At 45.8% G+C, this 27726-nt stretch overlaps 1 protein-coding gene across 7 annotated transcripts in view; it reads left to right on the forward strand.

Annotated features, from left to right (window-relative positions):
* Positions 1 to 1622: 1622 nt before the first annotated feature.
* Mta3 (metastasis associated 1 family member 3) overlaps positions 1623 to 27726 on the forward strand; it is a 117190-nt gene continuing 91086 nt past the window's right edge. For 3 of the 7 annotated variants that reach the window (XM_034513981.2, XM_076942383.1, XM_076942384.1), the window contains exons 1-3: positions 1623 to 1738; positions 4143 to 4210; positions 9943 to 10036. In XM_034513981.2, coding sequence (XP_034369872.1) covers positions 1711 to 1738; positions 4143 to 4210; positions 9943 to 10036 — 190 coding nt within the window. In that variant the 5' untranslated portion in view covers positions 1623 to 1710. Of the gene's footprint in view, positions 1739 to 2413; positions 2543 to 4142; positions 4211 to 9942; positions 10037 to 27726 lie in introns of those variants that run through there. The other 4 variants (XM_034513984.2, XM_034513983.2, XM_034513986.2 and 1 more) reach the window with 2 other exon arrangements.

Raw genomic sequence — 27726 nt, forward strand, 5'->3', positions numbered from 1 at the left:
AATACTGGCAAAAGCCCATTTATTTATGCCTCAGCTATTCATAAAATTATTATTTTTTTCAATATTGTATGATAGAAGAACATCAACAAAAATGCAGTCTTCTTTTCTGGGGACAACTCCTACCCTGGCACAGACCTTAAAAACCAGTATCACTAGGCACTCCAAACCCGTAATACTAGGCCAATGCTTATTATGCAACAATGTCTGGGTGTAGTTTGGAATGCCTTGGCTTTCCTAAAAGAAGTTATGTGTTCGCTGGGGAAAGCCAGTCAAGAAGATCTTGCTCTGTATCCCAAGCTGGCCGGGCACAAACTGGAGAGCCTTCAGCCTTAGCCTGTGGGATACTAGGGTTATAGATGTTTACTACCGTGAGGGTCTTCTTATTGAAACCCTCCACAGAGGGTGTGAGGAATGGGAAAAGGGGATTTATAGCTATTCGGCATGGGAAAATGAACCATTGAAGAGCTTTCTAATGGAGCATGCTATCCCACACCTGTAATATAACCCAGCACTTGAGAGGCAGAGGCAGGAGGCTACAAGTAATGTTGGTGAGATAGCTCAGTACAGCCAGGACTGACTACCTGAGTTGAATCCCGACTCATATCTCACACATACACACACACACCGTGGCATTCGTGCCCTCACACGATAGATGGAATGGATAGATAGATAAATAGATAGATAGATTAGTAAATAATTGTACTAAAAATTTAAAAACAAACCAACAAAGATGAAAAGTTGCTACTATAGTTGGGTGACTAGCCTGTGCAAAGACCTGGCTTCAATCCCCATTAATACAAAAAACGGAGGTGGGGGGGGCGTGCTTTTTGACATAAAACTAGTTAGCTGTCCAGCAACCCCAAGCTGTTAGACACGATCCCCTCCGTTTGATGGGGAGTGGGAGGGGGGACGGCAGACTGTGGAAACCATGTTCTTCTACCGGCAAAGGAAGCCCTCCTGTACTGAAGGTCTCTCCTGGTCAAAGCACGCGCTGTACACAGAGCCTGTTTAGAGGCAGGGCCAGAGGATGTCGGGGAGTCGGTTTTGTTCAGCTCAGTTTTGGCACAACCACGATAGACCTGCCAATGTGGTTGGCGTGAGAAAGCCAGCTTCTAGCCCTTTTCGTAGCTGGGTCTCAGACTGCGCAAGCTGCAAGCACGTAGGGTCTTCTTGGCCCCAGGGCCTGTAGGCTCTAAAGCCACCAAACATCCTCTCACCACGAGGGAGGGACGCAAGCAAGCATCTGTCGCCTGCATTGGCTGCATCGGAGAGTTGTACCCAGAAGGGCGTTCATGTGCTTGAGGTCACACATAGAGGGGTGTCCCTGGGGACAGAAGCAGGAAAGGAGAACCTGTCCCAAGGTGGACAGGTGACGCGGGCAGGAGAGACGCTCCGAGTGGCTGAACCTCTGTCCCCACCCTGGTTCTTCCACAGCCCCTGACCCTGGTGTGCTACCCGAGGCTAGTGCGGGTGGCCCCGGGGTCTTCGGCCCCCCGCAGCCCGTCGCTCCGTCCCCGCCGCGCTCCGGCCTCCGGGGCCCGCTCGGCGTCGCTCTGCCGGCGCTGGGGGCGGGTACAGCCCCCTCCCTCGGTGTCCCCTCCCCGTCCCTCCCCCTCCCCCGTGGCGAGGCGGCGGCGGCGGCGGCGGTCGAGGCTGAGGCGGCGGCGGCGGGCGGGGCTCGGCTCGGGCTCCGCGGGCGGGCGGGCGGACATGGCGGCCAACATGTACCGGGTCGGAGGTAGGAAGGCTCGGCCCTTCCCGGTCCGTCGGGGAGCGGGCGGTGGGAGCGGGGGTCCGGGCGGCGCACGCTTACTGCCAGCAGCCCGGGAGCTCGGGCTGAGGGCGCTGCGGGCGGGGCGCAGGGGGCTCCCCACCCCCACTCCCCTCCCCCACCGCTCCTGCCCGGCGTCTGAGGGCCAGGCCTCTTCTGGGGACACGCATCGGACACCCCCTTTACCAACGCCCCAAAGGGACAGGGCCTCTGCAAGCCCCCTAGCTGAGTGGCCTTTCCCTCGCGTGGCTTTTGGGCACCGGGGGGGCTGGAGCACTTCCCCCCCCACCCCCGCTTCTGCTTCTATGTTAGTGTGGGCTGGGGGCGATGGTGGCCCAGATGGGGGCACAGCTGGACAGGCCTGTTTGCAGAACCTGGGCCCTGCACCGTCGCTGCTTCACCCCCATCCCCTTCGGTTTCTCGTTCAGCCCCCCTAAGAGTGGGGCTGTGTGTGGGGCCAGGGAGTCGCAGCCCCAGGTGGGGAGTTGAGCTCAGCCTGGACGTTGGCTCTGCTGTCTGTCTTCCCAGCCTTCTGCAGAAGAGAGAGAAATAAGGTCAAACAAACTTTCCCTGCTCACGACGCCCTCCCTCCCTCCTTCCTGGTAAAATAATAATTCAGATAAGTGGCGTGTTTGTGAGTGAGACTTGCTCTTCCGTCTTTGCTCATTAGCCGAGCTCCTGATGGATGATGGTGGGGAATGGCCACTTAGCAGCAGAGAGCTGGGAGAGAGCCGCTAAGGTAGACCGTGACTGTGCAGTCTAGTCTCTCAGGTAAACACATAGTGGGAAGTTTCCAGCGGAGTCTGTGGAGAAAAAGCCACACTTGGAAAAATTCTGTACGTTTGGTTGAAAACTTGCCATGGTTTCTTTATAAGAAGGGTCTAAATGGAGTTGAATCAAATATAATAAAAGGGTTAAAAATCCCACTACCCAGCCCTTTTCCTCTCCATCCCAGGTAGAGTAAGGAAAAGTTTGTTACATGGCTTTCCTTTACACACTCTGCCCGCGGATTATTTTTTAAGTTGATGTTTAAAATGAGTTTGGGCTGGTAAGCCTTTCTTTTTCTCCTAATTTGTCTTAGGTCAACAATTTTATGTAAGAATCGTTCGGGGCTGATTGGATTGGAGGGATGAGGTGCTCTGGAATGGTGCATTAGTGAGCCCTGATACATAGTGATGAAGGGGTCTGGCTATCATGTTGTAGTGGGGTGTTTGTTTGTTTGTTTGTTTGTTTGAGGCAGGGTGTCTATTTAGGCCTAGCTGCCCTAGAACTCACTCCTAGACCAGGGTGGCCTCACAGAGATCTGCTTGCCTCTGCCCCCCAAGTGCTGGGATATAAGGCTTGTACTTTTTGTTGTTTTTGTTTGAAGCAAAGTCTTATGTATGTAGCTCGAGGCTGGCCTCTGCTTTGTAATCCTGCCTTTGTTTTCCACTCCACTCAATGACGCCAAGTCATGGGTTTTTGTTTGTTTGTTTGTTTGTTTTTGTTTTTCGAGACAGGGTTTCTCTGTATAGCCCTGGCTATCCTGGAACACACTCTGTAGACCAGGCTGACCTAGAACTCAGAAATCCGCCTGCCTCAGCCTCCCAAATGCTGGGATTAAAGGCGTGAGCCACCACTGCCCAGCGTTTTGTTCTTTTTTTTTTTTTTAAGGTTTTTTTTTTTTTTGAGACAGGGTTTCTCTGTGTAGTCCTGGCTGTCCTGGAACTCATTCTGTAAACCAGGCTGGCCTTGAACTCAGAAATCCGCCTGCCTCTGCCTCCCAAGTGCTGGGATTAAAGGCGTGCGCCGCCACCGCCCGTCTTGTTCTTTTTTTTTTTTTATTAAAGAATTAATCAAGGGTTGCCATTGTGGCTCATGCTGGTAAATTCAGCCTGAAAGAGTGAGAGCAGTAGGCTTAGGAGCTAAAGGCCAGACTCAGCTACTACGCCAGTTCTTGCCAGCTTGGACTGCTATTTCTGAAAGAAAAAGAAACTTAAACAGGATGTGGTTCGTGGTATATGCCACTAATCTCCACATTTGAGAGTGTGAGGCGGGTGTTGAGTTCTAGATGAGTTCGGGCTACTTAGTCAGAAGTGGGAATTCTAGGAAAGTAATAGGCTTGGGACAGCTATGAAGGCTGCCTTACAGTGGATTACCTACTTCTTAAGAGGAGTCGCCTGGGGTAGAGAGTTGTAGCCCAAGAGATTGTCGTACACCTTTATTGATGTACACGTGTGTTTGAGGCCAGTCTGGTTAACAAGGCAAGCTCTCTAAAGACTACCTGATGTGACCCTGTCAAAACAAAAACAAACAAACAAACAAACAAACCTGCTGTGAGCTGTCAAATGTGAACTTTTTGTTGAAAAGACCTGTAACTTTTTGTTTGCAGATTATGTTTACTTTGAGAATTCCTCCAGCAACCCGTACCTAATCAGAAGGATAGAGGAACTCAACAAGGTGAGGGTTGTTGCATCATCTGTTGAAAACTAAAGTGCTTTCCCTTTAAGGGTTAGTGGGTAAAGGGCCTAAGAGGTGATTTTTTTTTTTTTTTACTTTCAGTTCCAGACTGATTACAGAGTTCTGCAGGCATCTGAGTATTTGTTTTTTTATATAAAGTTTTTTTTTTTTTTTGGCTAATGTTACTGAATAAAAGATTGTAAGTTTCTTCAAATTTCTTTGAGCCTTAAAGATCAGGCCAGTTGTGTAACTTGATTCCTGTTCGTAGTTAGGACTGTACTATGTATTTTTGTTTGTTTGTTTAAGCTGGGCTTAAACAATGGACTTTCAAATGTCAAGTCTCCTGCCTCAGTTTCCCAAGCGCTGTGTTTCACATCTGCTAGTGAATTAATATATTTCTCCTCTAGCTTTAGAAGGAAAAATCTAACTAGGCATGGTGGTTTATGCCTATGGTCAGGCACATGGCAGCTCAGTGTCAGCCTGGGCCACAGCCTGGGCCTTGTCTCCGCCTCCTCCCCTCCCCCCAACACACAAAACTGTAAAATGAGTCAGCATTTGAGTCAGCGTGGTACTAGCACTTGGGAGACTGACGCAGTATCTAGTTTGAGCCTGGCCTGGGTTGTATTACTGAGACTGTCTTAAGAAACAAGATGAGAGGCTGAGGCGGTGGCTCAGCTGGTAAAGAGCTCGCCTTGCAAGCATGAGGTCTCGAGTTCAATTCCCAGAACCTGAAAGGAAAACTGGTTTAGTGGCTCAGGTCTGTAATCCTCGCCCTGGGGCTCGCCAGCCAACCAGGCCAACCTACTTGGAGAGTTCCAGGCTAGTGAGAGACAGAACTCATCTTTCAAAAACGAAAGGAAAATAAATGGAAAAAAGAAAATGAGCCAGCCAGAGCAAACGCCTTTAATGCTAGCACTAGGAAGGCCAGCCTGGTCTACAAGAGTTCCAGGACAGCCAGAATTACACAAGAGAAATCCTGTCTCAAAACATTCAAACCCAACAAGCAAACAAATGAACGGAAGTACTTGATGAATAGTGATGTTATGTATTAGCATAAACGTGAGACAGTTTAGAGAGTCATTAGTTCAACAATTGTTTACTTAATGTCTTTAACGATGTGCCAACCACTTATCCTAAAATACTTAAAGTGTGTTATTGATGGAAATAAGAATCACGGAACACACTAGTTTAGAAAAACAGGTAATGAAAATAAACACAATATAATAGGTACACATTTATATGTATATGTGTTTTTTCTCCACATTCTTCATCCAAAAGATGACTGTCACTTCATCTGAGTACAGATTAGGGGAAGGTAAAAAAGAGAAGTTTCTGGTTTCTGGTTTTGAGACAGGGTTTCTGTTATGAAATATAATAAGCCACCCCCCCCCGGGGGGGTGGTACCTGGCGGGCCCAGGCCAAGGAGCTCCAGGAGAAATCACACCATGCAGCAAACCTGGCATAAAGGAGGAGGGAGCTGGAGAGGGGTAGAGGCTGTTGGATAGGAGCAAGAGCCATGAGGGCAGAGAAGGGGGGAGGCAGAGAGGGACAGAAAGGGAGAGAGGGGAATTGGCCAGAACATGTGGGAATGGGGGAGAGAGAGAACTGGGGTAACTAACAGTCCTTTCATCAGAGGCCTGTACCTGGGGGTAGGCAATCAAGGCAGGTGGCAGGTAGATCCCTGGGAGGAGCCTAGCAGAATTGCCTGTAAGCCAACAGTTGTCCAGGCTGGCTGTGTACTCTTGTCTGGGCTTCCTAAATGCAGGGATTAGAGTCCTGAATCACATAGCAAAAGAAGCTCACGAGCTGTACCATACTGAACTGTGTTCATCAGGAGATTTTAGCTTTGAATTTAAAAGTTCCAGACTGTTTAAGGTCCTGGGTTTTGTCACCCTCCTAACTCAAAGAGGTAACACATTTGAATGTTTACAGAACACTGTCCTGTGTGTTACATGTTAAATTTAGCACATCTGTAATTCTGCCTTTATCTGTGAGACCATGGCTAATGCCTTCATCTCTTAAATACATGCTTTACGTCACTTTCACTTGTCCAGTGTCTGAAGTTGCCACTACATCTCAGTTGGCAGAGAGCTTACCTAGCACACACAGAGCCCTGGGTTCAATGGCCAGCAGAGAAAAAACTAGGTGTGGCGCTGCACACCCATACCAGTACAGAGGAGGCAGAGGCTGGGGCATAGGAAGTTTTCATCAGCTCACAGGGAGCTCAAGGCCAGCCTGAAGAGCACGAGACCTTGTCTCAAAAACGAAAATGCCTCCTGCTTGCTTTTTGCATTTCATTTATCACCTTCAAATATTTACCTCAAGGCCACGTGGCCCAGTGGGACAGCGTTCGCTTCCTATTTCTAGAAGCGTGGCCCTAGCACTGTATAGAGAAGGAAAGAAATATAAAAGGAGAGGAGAGGACCAGTGAGGTGGGGGGTTCAGTTGGTAAAATTACTCACCACCAAGCCTGAGCACCTGAGCTGGAGTCTATCCCTGGAACCTCCATGTCAGAAGCAATTCCAGGATCTCTGACCCTGGAACCTCCATGTTAGAAGCAATTCCAGGATCTCTGATCTCTTTGTGTACACACACACATACATACACACATACATACATACATACATGCATGCATACACACACACATACACACACCCCATAAAAACAAAGGTTGAGCCTATAGAGTTTATTTTATTATTATTATTATTTTGGTTTTTCGAGACAGGGTTTCTCTGTGTAGCCCTGGCTGTCCTGGAACTCACTCTGTAGACCAGGCTGGCCTCGAACTCAGAAATCCACCTGCCTCTGCCTCCCAAGTGCTGGGATTAAAGGCGTGTGCCACCACTGCCCGGCTTTTATTTTAATTTTTGAGACTGGGTTTCACTGTGTAGTCCTGACTAGCCTGGAACTCCCTGTGTAGAGCAGGTTGGCCTCTAAAGCACAGAAGTCTTACCTCTGCTAGGTGTGTGTCACCACACTTGTTATTGAGACAAGTTTTCCTGTTTCCCATATTGCTCTTGAACTTTCTTGGTGGTTCATGCTGACCTCAAAATCTTTTTCTTTTTTGAAGCCGGGTCACTCATAGTACAGGCTGGCCTTGAACTCACTATGAGGCAGAAGTGGGTCTTGAACTCCTGATTTCCTAAATGCTGGACTACAGCAGGGCTCTCACATGCCTGACTGTGCTGTGGTGTTGAGAGATATCTTTAGCTTCATCTCTCTCTCTTCCCACATACCACCACACTATTCAGTAGTAAATACTGAGACCAGGCCCTTGCATGTTTTTGAGATTGTAGCCCTGTTGCCTGGAGCTTGCAATGTAAACAGAGCTGGCCGTAAACCTGGGGCAATCCTCCTGCCTCTGCCTATTGAGTGCTGAGATTCTAGCTTTGGCGTTATACTGAGTTACCACACCTGCATATATAAGCTTTTGTAAATAATTCCCAAGGATTCCCTTGAGCCATTTCATGGAGTCTTAATCAGGAGCCTCTGGCCACTTGGGAACTCTTGGTAATAGCATGGAAATTAGAAAGCTTTCCCATTGATTTTCCCCTACTCCCCATTTGGAGTATTGGAAATTGAGCCCAGGGCTTTGAACATGCTAGGCCAGTGCTATAATACTGGACCATGTTTGTAGCCCTTGTTTTTTGTTTTTGTTTTGAGACAAGGGCTTGCTTTGAAGCCCAGACTAATCTTCAATTCTTGATGTTCTGTCTCTGTGATCTCCAGCAGTGGTGACTCCCTGAGCTCAGAGTTAACTCTTGGCATTCAGAACACATGCGCCCCGAACCCCTCCACTCACTGTGGTAGATCCTCACTTCAGAAACTGGAACAGACCCACCGGTGCTCAACGGGTCATTATTTAGAATAGCAGACCTTCAGAGAAATGGTTTGTGTGCGCTTTATGGAAGGGAAGAACCATGGTGTACTGTAGGCCTGAGGAAGAACAAAGGCACTGTAGTCCTGAGAGAAGAACAATACCGCACTATTGAGCCATCCAATAGTCAGGAGTGCATGTGGCCCAGGATGAGGGTTTTGTTGCTAGGGACTAAACCCCAGGCTAAGAGTGCACCTTGTCCCCAAGTCACACCCTTTAGTCTTGAGGATATTATTACAGACAGTTACAAACAGTTGTGAGCTGCCATGTGTGTGCTGGGAATTGAACCAGAGTCTTTTGGAAGTGAGCAGCCAGCACTCTTAACTGCTGAGCCATCTCTTCAGTCCCAAAGAGACCCTCTCCACCACCACCCCACCTCCCACCCCCGCCTCCAGGGTTTCTTTGAGTAGCCCTGGCTGTCCTGGAACTCTCTCTGTAGACCAGGCTGGCCTCGAACTCAGTGATCCACCTGCCTCTGCCTCGAGAGTGCTGGGACTAAAGGTGAGTGCCAGCATGCCCAGCCCCCTCCACCTATTTTTCTGTCCAGGTGTGATGCTGCACACCTCTTCTAGCACTAGGTAAGCTGAGGCAGGAGGGTTACCAGTTCTAAGCCAGCCTGTGTTATGTTGTGAGATTTTGACTTAAAACAAAGAAAGTTTAAAAAAAACAAAGTAAAAGGCGAAATGTTCTGAGCAACGTCTTTATCCCTGAAGCGGGTTTATCTGAGAATTTAATCATCTTTATAGAGCCTTGCTGTTAGGAGAGCACACTAATGAGACAGAAATGAGAAAGCTTGGAGTGGCGCTCTAGATTTTATTTACATGAAATATCGGCCTGTTCATTTAGCAGATTGCTGGCTCATTGCTTCTGGAGGATGAGTTTGATCACAACATTATGAAATATATTGGCATTTGGATAGGAATTTAATATAATTTCAATTTGAAGGGCCACTATCTCCACAGTGCAATTTCTCTCTAAAATATTGCTGCTGATCTTAGTAAAACTGGCAAATTTATTATGGTATATGTTCTTTATATTTGAATATATCTGTAAGTCCAGATCCATTCTGAAACGTGCGTGTGCCACGTTTGTTAGAAATTGGACATTACAGTAACACTTTATATTATAATCTATGTGTTCTTTATGAAGAACGCGCTAGTGAGTGGTTGACCCGCTTGAAAGCTGCAGAATTTATAGAGATTAGAATAGGAGCCTGGGCCTCGGCTGCAGTAAATTAAGTTGAGCCACATGCTGATTGTATTCTAGACTAGTCAGAAGACGTAAGAGCTCCGGGGAACTTACAGTTTTGGGTATTTTCCTATGTGAAGTAAACTAAGTGTATTGGCTGTGCAGAGGGTGTCTTTCTAGGTCTGTCCTGCATGCTGGCTAAGCCCCTAGAGCTGGGGCTTGGTGATGTTATATTTAATCTGTGCTGTTGGCGGATGGGTTTGAGGGGGTAGCTTTCAATATCATGAACAAATTACTGGTGCCTTTAATATTGGAGGGATGAATCTTTCTGATATGGCTGTGCATGCCCGAGGAAAGTGAGTTCAAGGCCAGCCTGGGTTATGTGAAACCCTGTCTTATCCACACACACAGATTAGGGGGAGCTCTTCTCCCATTCCTTCTGTCCACGTTTCACTGTTTGTTTTTTTTGAGACAGTGTCTTGCTCTGTAGTCCTGCCTGGTGTGGGACTCTATGCACATCAGACTGGCCTCTAACTTTGAGCAATCCTTCTGCCATAGCTTCCCAAGTGCAGGGATTATAGGCATATGCCGCCACATCCAGCCTTTAGGCACATTTATCATTTGAGACTTCAGGTCCCACATGACTTTTCTTTTTCTTATTTCTTAGACTGCAAGCGGCAACGTGGAAGCAAAAGTAGTCTGCTTTTATAGAAGACGTGATATCTCCAACACTCTTATAATGCTTGCCGATAAGCATGCTAGTAAGTGAAATGGTTTTCTTGTGGATCAAAAGAAAAATGTTTCCCATGATGTGAGGAAAATGTTTTCTGTTACAGTGAAGCTTTTCTTTTTTAAATTTGTTTTTTAATTTAATTTTTATTTTGTGTTTATGGGTGCTTTGACTATATATATAATATCTGTGTACCACATGCAAGCCCAGTGCCTTCAGAGGCAGAAGAGAGTGCAGGATCCCTGGAACTAGAGTTACAGATGGTTGTGAGCTGCCGTGTGGGTGCTGGGAATTGAACCCAGGTTCTCTGGAAGAACAATCATTGCTCCCAGCCTTGGAGCTAACTCTCTAGCCTTTCTCTATAAAACTAATTGTGTGTGGGCTTGGTGGCAAACATCTTTACCCCTTGTGCCCTCTGCAGGAACTCCCTCTCTTCGTCATTTAATTTTCCTCGTGGTTTAAGTTTTTGGGTAGTATTTGTCTTCTTTCTTTCTTCTCTCTGTGTTTATACAAAAACACAATTTATATATACTAATATGATTTATATATTTATAATATTTATGTGTGCATGTGTTAGGGAATGGACCTAAGACCTCGTGTGTGCTAGAGAGGTACTCTCCCTATGAGCTACAATCCAAGTCAACTTGTTTAGATTATATCATGCATACTTTATTAAATAATTACCATATTGAAATAAAAAAAGAGTTGAAAGTTGGCATTAGCTCTCAGGGTAGTAATTTTGTTATTGTTTGTTTTCAATAGTTTCTTTGTGGGGTGTATATTTGAGGAAATTTATATTTCCTTATGAGGTGTTTCAATGGGGGATACCGTTCTCTCTCTAAAACAACTGGGCAATATGTTAATTTTTTGTTTGTTTTTGAGCATCAACTTTGTGCATACTCATGATTTTCCTGCCTCAAACCTCTAAAATGCTCCAAATATAGGTCTGTGTTACCATATCCAGCTACTATTTGCGATTTTACTCTCATTATTACATATTTATAGCATTAGGATATAAGAAACCCAAGCTTTGCTAGATAAAGTACTAGGTTTTATTTAGATATGGAAAATGCCTATAGCTGGTACACCTGGTGGTTTCTGGTTTGTTTTGGGTTTTTTGTTCCTTAAAATTGTGTGTGTGTGTGTGTGTGTGTGTGTGTGTGCGCGTGTGCGTGTGCGCATGTGCACACACGTGCACATATGTGGCCCAAAGTCTGACACTGGGTTGCTGTCTTAGTTATTTTTCTGTTGCTGCAATAAAACACCATGACCAAGGCTACCTACAGAAGAAAATGTTTAGTTAGGTTTATAGTTTCAGAAGGTTAGAGTCCATGCTTTTGAGAAGTAGCAGGAAGCAGGCAGCAGACATGGCAGGGCAGTGACTGAGAACTCAACTCAGATCTCGATCCACAAACATGAAGCAGAGAACACGTTGGGAATGGCCTGAGTCTTTTGAAACCTTAAAGCCATCCCCCAGTGACACACTTCTGCCCACAAGGCCATACCTCCTAATCCTTCCCACACAGCTCCACCAAACCAGGGATCAAACATATGAACCTATGGGGCCGTTCTCATGCCAGCCACCATAGATGTCTTCCTGATTTTTTTTCTTTTTGGAGACTAGTTTTCATGTATCCCAGGCTGATTTTGAACTTACTACAGACGTGAGTCTGACCTTGTAACCCTGATCGTCCTGCCTCCACCTCTCAGGTGCTGAGATCACTGGTGTGCTCCACCACACTTGCTAGTTTGTTTTCCTTTGTCTTTGAGACAGGCTTTCCCACTGTACTGTAGGCTTGTAGCCCAGGCTGGCCTCAAACTCTTGCCAATCTTCTTGTCTCGTCTTTCCAGTTCTGAGATTACAGGTGAGAGCCACTAAGTCTGGTCCGAGTTCTTTATAGAGTCACGATACTCAGTCTCCCTCAGATGCTTAGTTGGCAAAGGTATTCTTCCATTATGCAGCCTGCTGTTCATTCTGCTGACTTCCTTTGCTGTGAAAAAGCTTTTTAATTTTATGCAGTTCTATTAGTCAAGTCTTTAAAAAGATTTTTTTTTTTTTTTTTTTTTTTTTTTGAGACAGGGTCTCACTATGTAGCTCTAGCTGGCTTAGAACTCCCTATGTAGACCAGACTGGACTCATACTCACAGAGATCAGTCTGTTTCTGCTTCCAGGGGGCTGAGACTAAAGGCATATGCCTACCTACATTAGTCAAATCAATCTTTCTCTCTCTCTGTCTCTCTCTCTCTCTTTCTTTTTCTTTCTTTCTTGCCTTTTTTTTTTCGAGGCAGAGTTTCTCTGTAACTTGGGCTTTCCCGGAATTAGCTCTGCAGAGTAGGCTAGCCTCACACTCACAGATATCCTCCTGCTTCTGCTTCCCAACTGCTGGGATTAAAGGCGTGTGCCATCACTGCCCGGATAGCATGTTTTGTTTTATGTGTCTTAGAGTTTTATTGCTGTGAAGAGACACCATGACCAAGACAACTCTTGTAAAGGCAAACATTTAATTGGGGCTGACTTCCAGGTTCAGAGGGTGCTATCACCGTGCTAGGAAGCATGGCACCGTGCAGGCAGACATAATGCTGGAGAAGGAGCTGAGAGTTCTACGCCTGGATCTGCAGGCAGTAGAAGGAGACTGTGAACCACACTGGGCCAAACTTGAGCATTTGAGACCTCAAAGCCCACCCCCACAATGACACACTTCCTCCAACAAGGATATACCTAGTTCAACAAGGCCATACCGACTAACAGTGCCACTCCTTATGGGTCAAGCACTAGAACATGGGGGTGGAGGGCATTCCTTTTCAAACCACCATGATGTATACAAGTGCTTTGCTGCATGTATGTATGTATGTATGTATGTATACGTATGTGGACTACACATGTTCTTGGTGCCTGTGGAAAAGAGTTTGGAAAAGAGTGTCGGTTTCACTGGAAATAGAGGTATGGATGGTTGTAAGCTATCACATGGGTACTTGGAATCCAGGCCCTCTGCCAGAGCACCAAGTGCAGTGACCCACTGTGCCAGCTCTCTAGGTCCCTTCCCAGTCATTCCCAGTGTTATTTTTTGAGCTACTGAAGGACTTTTCTGCAGTTCCTTGTCTAGATCTCTCAAGGTGTATTCCCTGATTTTCCTTTCAAGTTGCACATTAAGGTCTTTGGTCTAGTTTGAATTGATTTTGTACAGGGTGAGCGAGGGCTCTAGTTTCACTGTGTATCCAGTTTTCCCAGCATCCTTTGCAGAACAGGTTGTCTTTTCATCTTTGCTAAAACTTAAATGATTGTTAGTTGTATGGGTTTGTTTTTTTTTAATTTTATGTGTGTGAGGTTTTGCCTCCATGTATGTCAGTGTGCCACGTGCATGCCTTGTGCCCACGGAGGCCAAAAGAAGACATCAGATCCCTCAACTGGAGCTACGGACAGCTGTGAGCTGCATGTGAGTCTGGGAATACCCAGGTGCTCTGGTGGAGCAGCCTGTGCTCTTGCCACTGGGCTGTCTCTTTAGCCATGGGTTCTCCATCCTATTCTGATCATTCTGCCTCCACATCTGTTCTGGCGTCATAGCTGTGAACGACTGCTCTTGGTTTTTGTGGTGCTAAAGCTGAAGCTCTGGGCCCTGTGAGTCCTGGGGCAACCCTCCTCCTCCTGAGCTGCGTCTGCCGCCAAGTCTCTCCAGTTTCTTCCTTCACTGTTTTCATTGTGCCCCCTTGGTTGGGTTTATTACTAGGTAATTTAATCATTTAATATTTTACTTTGAGACAGTCTCAAAATAGCTGGGGCTAGCCTTGGAGTCACTGCAATGGAAGATGATCTTAAATGTAGACCTCATCATTTTCAAAGAGGGATAATCTGGCTTTTTTTTTTTTTTTTTTTTGGTTTGGTTGTTTTTTTATTTTTTTTTTTTTTTATTTATTTATTTATTTTTATTTTTTTATTTATTTTTCGAAACAGGGTTTCTCTGTGAAGTTCTGGCTGTCCTGGAACTCACTCTGTAGACCAGGTTGGCCTCGAACTCAGAAATTGGCCTGCCTCTGCCTCCCAAGTGCTGGGATTAACGGTGTGCACCACCACTGCCCAGCTAATCTGTTTTTTTTTTTTTTTTTTTTTTTTTTTTTTTTTATCCTACTTGTGCCCTCTTTTCTTACTCTTGAATAACTTCTGCTAGAGAACGCAAGCACTGTACTGAAAATCATGGGGAGGGGGAGAGTTTGCTGTAGATTTGGCTGTGCGTTTGTCCTTTCTCACCTTTGTCATGTTATGGCGATGTCCGTCTGCTTCAAATTCCTTTAGGCTTTTTGTTTGCCTGTTTGTTTTGAGACAAGGTTTCTCTGTGAAGCTCTGGCTGTCCTGGAACTTGCTCTGTAGACTAGGCTGGCCGAAAACTCAGAGATATATCTGCCTGAGCCTCCTGAGTGCTGGGATTAAAGGCATGTGCCAGCATGGCCTGGTGTTTTCAGGTTGGGTTTTTTTTTTTGTTGTTGTTTTTGTTTTTTTGTTTTGTTTTTGTGAAGTGATATGGGACCCAGTGAGGCTTTTTCTCTCTGTGTTGAGATGGTTGTTTAACTTTTGTCCTTGATTTGATTTATGTGCTGTGTTTTATTTATTGATTTCTGTGTGATGAAAGGGGAATTCTTGAAATGAAGCTGACTGTATCTTGGTGTGTGATCTCTTTAATATTTTTGCTGAATTTGGTTCGAAGGCATTTTACTTCGTGAATTCGCACTGTGGGGATCAAGCCCCTGGCCTCACTTGCTCTCTTCGTTCAGTGGTTCTCAGGTGTTTTATTGAGAACGTGTACACTCATCCAGGGAACTGGGCCATAGCTTTGTTTTCTTTGTTGGCGTGTGTTACTTGGTTCTGGTGCTCGTGGTCTTGCTCGGGACTGGGTTCCTTCCCTCAGTACTTTTAGGAATAGTTTGGGGACGGAATTCTTTCTCTTCCTCCTTGCCATTCCTCTTAACTCTTTGTTGCCTTTTCGGGGGGGGGGGGGGGCGTGAGGGTGGTACAGGGTCTCGGGTGCCACTCCTTGTCTCACCTCTAACTATGTATCTGAGGAAGACTGCTAATTTCTGACCCACCTACTTGTCCCTTCCAATTATGGCATTACAGGCCTGTGCTACCTCACCTGGTCTACGATAAGGATCCAGCCCAGGCTCTGTCTAGGCAAGTGCTCCGCCATCACCAACCCCCTTTGGCTGAAGATTGAGCTTACATTCAAGCGTCCTGCCATCTAGCTGTACCCCCGGTCCCTAGTTGTCCTCTTGTCCCCCAAACCCCACTAAATCCCAGAGCTCTGCTCCTTCTCTCTCAAGGTCTGCTAGAAGCCAGAGTGACTCTGTCTGCTTCTGGGCTGTCCTTTGCTCAGAGAAGGCTGCTACTCCAGTCTCGCTGTTTGTTACGGCTGCGGCACTCTGCCATATGTTCTTCAGTCCGAGCCTTCCCGTAGGAGGAGTCGCTGTCAGACAGTCCTTAGGCTGACTCGAGGCTTGAGGGACCTGTTCTTTTGCTGTTAGGGCTTCCGGGCTTAGCTTGTAGTTGTGGCTTCTGGTTCCCTCCCTCTGAGGAGCTGGCCCGGAGTTGCCTATTTTCCCTGTCTGTCACTTTATTTCTCTGTGCCTTTCAGTTGCCTCGTCACCTATTTATTGATTCTGAGACAGGCTTTCACCATGTACAATTTACAGAGATCAGCCTGCTCTGTGCCTCCCAAATGCTAGGATTACAGGCCCACGCCACCACACCTGATGCCATATCTACTTTTTAAGACTTTATTTCCCAGGCTGGAGAGATGGCTGGGAGTTTAAGAGCACTGGCTGCTCTTGGCAGAGGACCTGGGTTAGGACCCACAGGGCTCCACATAACCATTGGTAACTCCAGTCCAGGGGACCCGATGCCCCCTTGTGGCTCCCTGGGCACCAGGTGCACATGGTACACAGACATACATGTAATCGTAACACTCACACACAGAGAATGAATACATTAAGAAAAACATATACACCTATTCATACACTCATACACAGAGAATAAATACCTTAACAAAAGCGTAGTGAGGCTCGCATCTCCTGTGTGCACTCTTGCTTGCTCCGCACCCCGAGCCGACATCACCCTTAAGTTTCCATTGTGTCTCACCTTGCTGAACCATGTTCTTATCTAAAATTTCCCCACAAAACGTGTTGATGCTAAATGTTCTAAATCTCTGCATTCCTTAAAATGTCTTTATCATCATGTATATTGTTAGTTTGGGTCTTTATAGAATTTTGGGTTCAAAATATTTTTCTCTTAGAACTTTGAAGAAATTAACTTGTTCTGGGGGATTCACTGTTAAGTATCTGTCATATAGACTTGTTTGTTTGTTTGTTTATAGCCAGAGTCTCTTTCTTTGTAACCCTGACTGTCCTGGATCTCTAGTGTGAGACCAGGCCTCACAGAGATCTGCCTGCCTCTGCCTCCCCAGTGCTGAGATTAAAAGGGTGGGTCCCCACACCTAGCTCAGTAGATTATTATCCTTTTGCAGGTAACGTTCTCTTCCGGTGGTTTGTCCTTTACCATAGGCATTCTGAAACTTTCTCAGAATGTCTGTGTGTGAGGTTTATGTCAGTAAGCTGCTGTGTATCTTTCATGATGTTTCTGTTCATCTCTGGGGGATTTCTTCCAAGATGCCTATTTAGTGAGATCTGTTCTGTGATTGAAATCCTTTTGTTACGTTTGTTGTTGTTATTGTTTGTCTAGAAACAGAGTCTCACTGTAAAGCCCAGGCTGGCTGCCAACTCATGTGGCCCAAGCTGGCCTCTAACTCACAACAGTCCTCTGCCTCGGCTACTGAGAACAGGGAAGAAGTGTGTAAGTACACATGGCTTCTTACAGTTGACAAAAGCCTGTTCTAGGGAGCCTCGTTTCTCCTTTCAAATCAAGTCTAAGGCCATGTCGGATGTTGTGGTACCAGCTGTACTCCAGGCTCTTGGGAGGTGGAGGCAGGAGGATTAGGAGTTCAACCTGGCCTGGGGTAAATAAGACACTGTCTCAAAAATAAAAATCATCTGAGACAGAGTGCTAGCATGCCCTTGCAGACTACTTTCTGCTATTTGATTGGAGTTGGCATAAAATCTATTTTCTATCAGAGCATTAAAGCAATAAACTTGCATCTCTGGGGTTATTTTTCCTCTTGCTGTTTTATGATGTTTTTATTTTTGTGAATGACATTTTATAATTAGCAGCTATAGTGAGTTTGTGTCTCATTCGCCAGATTATTATCAACTGTAAATATTACAAAGTTTTAGTATCTGACAAGTTAATTATGTTTTATGGTATACATTTTCTTATCGATCTGTTCTTTCGAATGTTAGCGGTTTCTGTTTTTTTTTTTTAAAACAGCAAGTACTCTGTTTCTACTTTAAAATTTATGTCACGTTGCTTATTGATCACCAAATGAGGCATTCTAGTCATTAGGTAATTCCTAAGCGTTTTTTTTTTTCAAGGCTTTGTACTGGTTTTACTTTTATAATTATGTGACATGATTTATGGGCTGGAAAAATGTACTCCTCGCGTTTTGTATTTTCATGAGTAGCTGAATGATAGCCATTTTTATAATTAGTGGAACTAGTCAAATTTTCCACAGATGATCGTTTTTGTTTGGTTCTGTTTTATGAGATGAAGTCTCAGGATGTAGTCTTAGAATTCACTGTGTAGACCAAGCTGGCCTCACACTTGGAGCAGTCCTCCTGCCTCAGTCTCCCCAGTACTGGGCATGTAAGTGTGCAGCGCCTGGTTTCTCTGTCAAAAGGAAGTTTTCTGAGGTCTGGGGTACAGGTGAGCTGGAAAGTGCTGGACTGGCATGCAGGAAGCCTTGGCTTCATCCCCAGCACCTCAGAAACCAGGAGTGTTGGTAAGTAACAATGCAGACCTGTCAGTCATCCCAGCTCCTGGGGCAGAGGGTCAGAAGTTCAAGGTCATCCCTCAGCTACATAGCAAGTGAAGTCAGTCTGGGCTACATGAGACCCTGTCTTGACATACAAACAAAAACAACAAAGAAAATATTTTTATTGAAGTATATAATTGTCTTAGTCATTGTTCTATTGCTGTGAACAGACACCATGGCCAAGACAACTCTTGAAAAAAGAAAGCATTTAATTGGGGCTGGCTTACAGGGTCAGAGGGTCAGTCCATTATCTTCATAGTAGAGGGTATGGCAGCAAGCAGACATTGCACTGAGAGCTCAAACTGATCCATAAGGGGAAGAGAACACACACACACACACACACACACACACACACACTCCACATACACTCATACACACACTCTATCTCTCTCTCACACACACACACTCTCTCTCTCAAACATGCATTCACACACACACTCTTTCACACACAGACACACACAGACACACACACACACACACACACACACACACACACACACAGAGGATATTATAGCTATTACTTCCTATGAGTGAAGCTGTTCTCAGGCCCACAGGTATCAGGGTCCCTCAGGCATAACCACTCCTATTGAGCAGTGAATACAACTCTCTTCTATGAGATCTGCCTCCATGTTAGGATTTTATGAGAGGTGTGAAGCAGAGAGAACCCCAGGCAGTGGTTGGTGAGAGGAGAATTAGAATTCATTTTCCACACTGTATAACTGAAGCCATCTTAAAGAAACAGTCTCCGTGCTCTCTAAGTGAATCCTGGCTTAATTCTACGCTGGAACGCTGTGCAGACATTAAGAAGAACGAGAGTACCAGCATAAAGGTGCCTGGTTTCTCAAAGAGCCCAAGTGTGATTCCCTGCACCCACATCAGACAGCTCACAACCACCTGTAACTCCAGTGCCAGGGGATCGGAAGCTTCTGGCCTCTGCAGATGTATGCCCGTACCCACACCCAGAAACACACAGACACACAGACACACACACACAAACAGTTTATAAAAATTTAAGGTAAAAACTGAACAAGTTTATAGAGTAACCCCAGTTATACATATGTTTAACATTTACATAATATACAATTCTATCCTTGCATGTGCTTGCATGATTATAACACACCTCCTTCAACAAGGCCACACCCCCTAATCCTTCCAAACAGTTCCACTTCCTGATGATTAAGCATTCAATTATATGAGCCTATAGGAACCATTCTTATCAAACTACCACAATAGTTTTCTCAGTAAATTCTTTTTTTTTTAAAAAAAAAAAAACAAAAAAAAAACCAGAATCTTGCTTTGTTCAGGCTGGCTTTGAACTCAATCTTACAATCCTGTCTTTGTTGAATACCAGGATTACAAATGTGTATCATTACACTAGACTACTTTAGTAAATTCTTTATATTCCTGCCACTACTTAAAATATTTTTTCCCCTCCTGAGAAATTGTTGGGGACGGAACTTAAGGCCTTGTGTATCATCCTAGGTGGTCATGTGTGTATATGTGGTGAACATATAAAAGGCTGAGTACTCCTCATGCATCCTAGGTGGGCATTCATGCGCACGTGTGCACGTATGTACATGTGTGTGTGTGTGTGTGTGTTCATGTGCGTGCGTATGAAGGGCTGAGGACTTTCTTGCATGTGGGCCCTTGCCTTCCACTTTGAAGGGAGGTCGCCGTGGGTTTCCATTGTGTTTTGCAGACTTGCTGCTCTCTGAGCTGCTAGGCATTCTCCTGGGTGCATCTCCCTGCACAGACTCTGCACATCTGGCTTTTTACGTGGGTTCTGGGGATTCAAACAAGTGCTTTTACCCACTGAGCCATCTCCCTAGCCCTTAACTAATGTCCTTATCTTTTCAAGGCTTTGTCAGTGCTTTCTCCTCTTTTGCCTGTGCTGGGATTAAATCAAGTTCTCCTAGGAGAGTGGAAAACAGTAGTTTTTATGTCAGTCAGAGTCAGCTAGAGAAATGAAGCAGTCTGGGTTGGATTTCTCCCCGGGAACCAAGGCTGACAGGAGCTTACTCAGGGCCTTGGGGAACTCAAGCCACCCAGGGAACAGACCCTGTGGGTACCCAGTCCCTCTGAAACTCTCTGGAGATGCGCTGACAGCCTGCTGTTCAGGTGACTTAGCTATGCAAATGGGAAATGGTCTTCTGAAGTTTGGAGCATGGTTTGGGATCTCCTGTGAGGAAGCTGACAATGCCTATGCCTTTTTGTTTGTTTGTTTTGTTTTTGTTAGTAGGAATACAGCACAGAATAGCTCTCTCAATTTGTGTTGCCAGAAACAGCAGTTTAGAGTCCTAGAATGTGTACCAGGCATCTTGTGTTGAGGTCAGAGGACAACCTGTAAGAGCCCATTTTCTTCTACCCCGTGGGTCCTGGGAATCCAGCTTAGGTCATTAGTGTTGGCTGAAAGGGCCCATACCCACTGAGCCATCTCACTGAGTCTGACCTTTTGGTTCTCCTATCCTTGCCTCCAGACTACCGTGATTATGTGCAAGCTAGGTAATCAGCATACTCAGTGAGCTACGTTGCCCACCTCTAGGGCAACTCTTTTGAGACAAGGTCTCACTCTGCGGCCTTGGCTGGTCTGCATCTGTCTGAGTGCTGGCTGTGATGTCTGGTCATGGGGCAATTCATTCTCTCTCTCTCTCTCTCTCTCTCTCTCTCTCTCTCTCTCTCTGTCTCTCTCTCTCTCTCTCTCTCCAAGATCTCTCTATGTGCCTCTGGCTGTCCTGGAGCTTTCTACGTAGATCAGCTGACCTCAAACTCTCAGAGATCTACTTGCCTCTGCTTCTGCTTTGTCCAGGGATTAAAGTTTCACAGGGCAACTCTTATTAGTTTATTTTTCTTTTAACTTTTTTGGTGACTGAATAGTATTCCATTGTGTGGATATAATGGCAAATCCATTCATCTGTAGGTGGATATTGCCTTTCTCTTGGGTTGAAGTAGGATAGCTTTTTACGTGCTCTGGTATTTTTACCTTTAAGTTCTCAGTGTGTATTAAAAGAGGGAATGCGTATGACAAGAGGGCGACTCTGTGGAGCTGGTTCTCTCCATGCACACCTTTACACTGACCCCGAGGACCAGTGACCCCCAGCACCAGGCTGGGACCACAAGCACCGTTACCTGCAGCTCAGTGGTCCCATTGTTGAGATTGGGTTTCTCACTCTGTACCCCATGCTGGCCTCAAACTCACAATTCTCCTGCCCCAGGCTTCTGAATGCTGGAATTTCAGCTGTGTGTCACCCAGTTTATTTTTTAACTTTTGAAAGACACTGTGAACTGTTTGTGGGAGTTATTTATTGTACGTATACTCCCAGTGGCAGTGGAGGTGAGGTCCAGTTTCTTCACAGTTTGGCTAGCATTTAGTATGGTCTTTCTAAGTTTTAGGAATTAAAAAAAAATCATATATATATATAAAATAAATAACATAAAAATAAAAATAGCATATATTATATATTTAAATATGTCACACATATATGTACATATATATACATTTTACACACACACACACACACACACACACACACACACATTTAGAGGCAGGGTTTCTGTGCAGGAGAGATGGTACAGCAATTAATTCTTGGTTGTCAGGCCAAGGATCCAGGTTTGGTTCCCAGCACCCACATGGTGGCTCACAACCATTTGTAAATCCAGTTCTAAGGGTTGGGGCACTCTCTTTCCATCTCTGAGTACCAGACATGCACGTGCTGCACACACATACATGCATTCAGACAAACACTTTTACACATTGAGAGAACGGGATAAGCATTCAGACAAACACTTTTACACATTGAGAGAACGGGATATTTATAGACTCTGTGTGTTGCCAAGCTGACTGTGAACCAGTGGCTTCCAGCAGACCTGTTTCAGTCTCCGGTGTAGCTGGGAGTACAACTGTGTCTGTGACCACTCTGTGTTCCTGTCAGTTATTTTAACCTTGGTTCTGGGAGACGGTTACTTTGTGTTTCATTGCTGCTTTATAATCAGGGACAGAGCTGTGTTCACCTAGGGTGCAACTCCCTTCCTGTGCCCAGTGCACTGTGCACCATGTGTTTCCAATGTTCTGTAGGAGAACATTGCCCTGTGTGAGCTCAGGCCCTGCTCCTCCTCATTCTCTCCAGGGGTTGCTTTCCTGGCTTCTGGCCTTTCCTTTCCTTTCCCTTCTCTCCCTCCCTTCCTCCCTCCCTTACTTTTCTGGTTTTTCTGAGATAGGATTTCATTGTGTTGTCCAGGAACTCTGTAGACCAGGCTGGCCTCAAACCTGGAGATCTGTGTGCCTCTGCTGTCTGAATGCTGGGATCAAAGGTGGGTGCCACCACTGCCCAGAGGCTTCTGGAATTTTCTGCATACCACGTGTGCTCCTGGAGACCCTTTCCTCTCTGGAGCTCTGTCTTCTGAACTGTTTCCCCTTTTTTGGGTACTCTGCCTACCAGGTCTTATCTCTCTTTCCCTCCCTGTTCTTTAAACAATTTTTACTTTATGTTATATTTGTGGGTGTTTGGCCTGCATGTGTTTGAACAACATGTATATTCCTGCCGGTGGAGAGCAGAGGAAGGTGTAGGGTTGCCTGGGTCTGGAGGTACAGATGGTTGTGGATTATCTGTGAGTGCTGGGAATTGAACCTAGGTCCTCTAGAAGAACAGCCAGTGCTCTTAACCACTGAGTCCCCTCTCCAGCCGCCACCCCCTTCTATAAGAAGTCAGGTTTCCTGTGTAACAGAGACCTCCTCCCATCTTCTTCTCCTCTTGTGCAGTGGTCCAGTGTTAAGAGAATTAGTGCTTTATGTCTTTTGTTTTCATTAATCAAGTGTTTTGTTTCTAATGGCCAGGCATCTTGTCTCTGCTATTTAATTTGGCTAGAAACAGAAGCAGTTGTATTTTAAAATTTTAAATTAATGTATGGCATGCATTGGATGGGTGAAGTGTGCAGCTCAGTGGATTCCCACAGGTGTGCATGTTACATTACAGTCATTCACATGGAGACAGGATCTTTCTATGTAGTCTTGATTGTCCGAGGTCATTATGTAGGCGGGAACTCACAGAGATCCCCTCCCTTTGCTTCCTGGGATTATAGGTGTGGACCACCATGCTCTGCAGGGCTTTGGACTGCAACTGGATTATATGAAGGCTGAGATAACAAGATGCCCTCCATTTTCGTGGGAAGAACTGGAGGCTGTTTAGATGTGCCTTCTGCTTTTGCCCTCACAGGTGTGGCAGGGAAAATAAGACTTTGTCAGGCCAAGACTTAGTGCAGACAGGACCCAGGCCACCCTCACCCAAGGCTTGGGTTCTTCAAGGGAAACCTCTATATTTCCTCAAGCTATGCTGGCACCCCGACCTTTTGTTAGGAGCTCCCATCTTCGTCTGTGTGTTATAGTCCCCACTGTTCTTGAAGGTGTGTTCCGAGCTCCTGCCTGGAATCCAGAGTGAGATACAGGCAGGTATCCCTTATGTTTTGCTTGAGGCCAGGTAGGAGGGAGGGCATGGCTTCCATGGAAACACAGCATGGTTGATGCTTAGGCTTATCCCCACTGTGGTTTACATTATCTGAATGGTGGCTGACAACTGTGAAGAGCTTTTTGTCAAAACAGGAAGGTTTTATTTATTTATTTATTTATTTATTTATTTATATAAATTGTAATTTTTTGGAGAATTTCATACATGAATACAGTACTTACGTCATTTCCACTCCCCCTCACTTCTCCACCCCCTCAACTTGACCTCTTTTTCTTTAACTATTACTGTTACACACAACACACACACACACACACACACACACACCCTGAGAAGTCCAGCTTGTGTTGCCCATATTTACATGTGTTAAGGGGTGATTTTTTTAGGATTGGGAAACCTATTGGGTTTTCCTTGGGAAACTGATTCTCTCAGCAGCCACTGATTTCCTGTAGCTCATCTGGGGATGAGGCTCTGATAAAATTTACCTCTTCTGCTAGGCATAGTGGCACACGCCTTTGAGTCTAGCATTTAGAGGCAGACACAGGAGGATCTCCATGACTTGGAGGCTAGCCTGGTCTATGGAGTGAGTTTCAGGACAGAGAGGGGAACATAGAAAGACCGTCTAAAAAAAGCAAAAACAACAAAAATTTCCCGTCCACGTTGCAGTGTTGCCTGGAGTGGTCTCGTGTAGACAGCCATGTTGTTGAGAGCACGTGGGTGCAGCATCCTGTCACGTGGGGAAAATGCTGTCTTGCACCAGTTGTCCCGGAATCTAGCACCTACAGCGTTCTTTCTCCCTCCTCCGCAGTGTCCCCTGAGCAGTGGGTGTGGGGATTGTGCTGTTGATGTCCCAGTTCCTGCTAGGACACTGAGTCATATTTTTCTCTGGGGTTGGCCAGTTTTGGATGTCTGCAATACTCTCTGGGCTGCACAGTGAGACTCCAGTGAGGGCTGAGAGGCACACTGATATTTAGAATGTAGTTGGAGGCTCTAGTATTTAAGGAAAATGGCTGTAGTAGGTTATCCTCCAGGGTCTGTGACCTCTCCACCACAGGTTCTTGGCTAGGTTTACGGTACCAGGCATAGGTTCTCTCATTCTGAGCAGGCCTTAAGTCCAATTGCACAGCTGTTGGAGCTAACTCCCCGGGAGGAAGGGCTTTAAAGGTCACACGAACTAGAGTGCTCCCAAGTCCTGTGGCCAAAGTGTGCGGTGTTTTCAGCTGTAGGGCCTTATTTTCAAGATCTAGGAAGCAGCTAAGGGCAACAGCAATCGTCTGTTTTGTTCTGTAGAGCAATAGTCTGGGTCCCTCTGACTGACTACCTAAGTGAGGTGTCCCTTGTCTGTCACTGGGATTTTTGTTAGTCTATGGCTCCTGAGAGAATATTATCACCCTGTAATAGTAAAACTATAGATGAATATACATGTGCACATGCTCACGCGTGCACACGGGCACACACACACACACACACACACGCACACAGGGACTGGGACACACACAGGCACCTATGATTACAGGGACACACATACAGGTAGAGTTCAGGAGGAGGATGCTCTGGGAGGACGGTGCTAGGAGTGTGCTGGAGAGGAGGGTGTGATGGCAGTGGATGACCTACTTGCTTCTTGTGCTGGTTGGCTTTTGTCATCTTGACACAAACCTAGAGTTACCTGCGATGAGGGAACCACAACTGGGAAAATGGTTGATACATTGGCCTTTGTGGCCAATTAATGATTTTCTTGATTAATAATTGATGTTGGAGGGCCCAACCCTCCTGGGCAGGTGGTCTTAGGTTCTATAAGAAATCAGGCTGAACAAATCATGAAGGCAAGCCAGTAAGCAGCCCTCCTCCATGTCCTCTGTATCAGCTCCTGCTTCCAGGTCTTTTAGTGGTGGCTGTGACCCGAGCCTTCCCTTCCCGAGCTGCTTTGGCCATGGTGTTCTGTCCCAGCAGTAGAAACCCTAGCTAAGACACCTGTGGCTCTTTATTTTGTTTCTGAAGTTTCACAGTTTACAGCAAGTGGAAAGTTGCATGGTGGCCTGCTAAGGCTACAGAATTCCAGATGGACTTTGATTTATTATAAGACTGGGGAGCTTTTGCCAGATGCAGTGTTCTTTGAATAAATGCAAAGCAGAAATAGATTAGATCTGGTGGGCTCCTGACTTGCTGTAGAGCTGATGAGTCATGGTGGCTCAGTGTGTGAAAGGTCTCAGACGGCCTTCTCCTCACAGCTCCCTGTGCTTGGCTTGTTCACTTCGACTCCTTTCTGTGGGGTCTGTGAGGTCAGAGTAACGATCAAAACGACACTAACCCGGCACCAGCTGCTTGCCAGGCGTCTCACGCATGCGCATGTGCCACGGAGTTCTGCAGAGGCTGCATGGTACCTGAGGATGATGCTCTCCCTGCTGATGGAATGTGTGCTTGAAGTTTGCTTAAAAATTTTTGGCTCTGTGTAGTGGCACACGACTTTAATCCCAGCACTTGGAAGGCAGAGGCAAGCAGATCTCCGTTTGAGACCAGCCTGGTTTGCAGAGTGAGTTCCAGAACAGCCAGGGGTACACAGAGAAAACCCTGTCTCCAAAACCAAAAATAAAACAGGAAATTAAAAACAAAACAAAACAAAAATAAATTCTGGGATTGAAGAGATGGCTCTGAGGTTAAGAACACATACTGCTCTTACTGAGGACTGGATTTCTGACCCCAGCACCCATTCGTCAGCTCATCGGCACCTGTGATCCACCTCTGGGGACCCGATGGCTCCTTTTCAGGGATACCTGCACTCATGTGCACACCCACCCCATGCATACCAACTTTTCTTTTAAGTTTAAAGAAATAACTTCTGCATTTATAGGCTTTGGAGATAGTTCACTGCTCTTGCAGGGGACCTGAGTTCAGTTTCCACATTGGGACACACACAAACACCTGTAACTCAAGCCCCAGGGACCCAGCGCCCTCTCCTTGCCTCTGTAGGCACTTGTACCTGTATATAAGTGCACATTTTCCCATATACATAGTTAGAAATACGTCTTTAGGACCCTTGGAGGCTCCCAGAGACTGAACCTCCAACAAAAGAGCATATGTGGGCTGGACCTAGCCTCCCCTACAACATATGTAGCAGAGGTGCAGCTTGGTCTTCATGTGGGTCCCCAACAACTGGAGCAGGGGCTTAACCCTGACTTTGTTGCCTGCCTGTGGGTCCTGCTCCCCAAATTGGGCTGCCTTGTCTGGCCTCAGTGGGTGTGGATGTACCCAGTCCTGCAGTGACTTGAGATTGCCAGGGTGGGTTGGTTCCTAGGAGGGACCTCCCCCTTCTCAGAGGTGATGGTGGAGGGATCATTTGAGGGGGACAGGAAGGAGAGGTAGGGGCTGTGATAGGAATGTAAAGTGAATAAATAAATAAATAAATAAATAAATAAATAAATGGAAAAAAGAAAGAAAAAAATAAGCCTTTTAAGAAATTCTGCTTTTTACAGTAAATCTTGATAGACATAGCCTCCATTAATAAAAGCTTAAGGTCTTCAATGGGACTTAAAAGTGTAAGTCTTTAGGTTATAGAGCTAGAGAACTGCTGGGCAGGCGTTCTGTCAGAAAAGTGCATTCAAATTTGGCCTAGAGACTATCCAAGGGTCTGGGAGGTGGCTCAGCATGTATGTCCAGCATGCATAGAGCCTGCCCTGCCTGTGAGGCCCAGAACAGAAAGTGGGCCAGCTGCTCATGTCTGTAAAGCCAGCATTCAGAAGATTGGGGCAGGAGGATCAGAAGTGTTAGTCCTCCTCTGCTGGGTAGATAGCTCAGTGCTAGCCTGGGGTACATGAGACCGTCTCAGAAGGAAGAAGCAGAGGAAGAAGAGGAGGAGGAGGAAGAAGAGGACACCCCTAACCTTTTAATAAGGATTCTGTTTTTAAAAATTAAAAATTAGTTTGTATGTATGTGATGTATGGAGGCATGATGAAACCTTAAATCTCACCCCCAGTTGACTCTTCCTCCAACAAGGCCATACCCACTCAAACAAATAGTACCATTCCCTAAGCATTCAAATCTGTGTGCCTGTGGGGGCCATTCTTTATTTTATTTTATTTTATTTTATTTTATTTTATTTTTTGGTTTTTTGAGACAGGGTTTCTCTGTGTAGTCCTGGCTGTCCTGGAACTCATTCTGTAGACCAGGCTGGCCTCAAACTCAGAAATCTGCCTGCCTCTGCCTCCCAAGTGCTGGGATTAAAGGTGTGCACCACTACTGTCCAACTGGGCCATTCTTTCTTAAACCACCACATTTATACTCTACATATTTTTGAAACAGGGTTTCCCTGAAGCTAGTGTTCATGGACTGGGCTAGATTGCTGTTCCACAGGCTTCAGG

Source organism: Arvicanthis niloticus, chromosome 11 (genome assembly GCF_011762505.2).
Source record: "Arvicanthis niloticus isolate mArvNil1 chromosome 11, mArvNil1.pat.X, whole genome shotgun sequence".
In the NCBI taxonomy this organism is placed as follows: Eukaryota; Metazoa; Chordata; class Mammalia; order Rodentia; family Muridae; genus Arvicanthis; species Arvicanthis niloticus.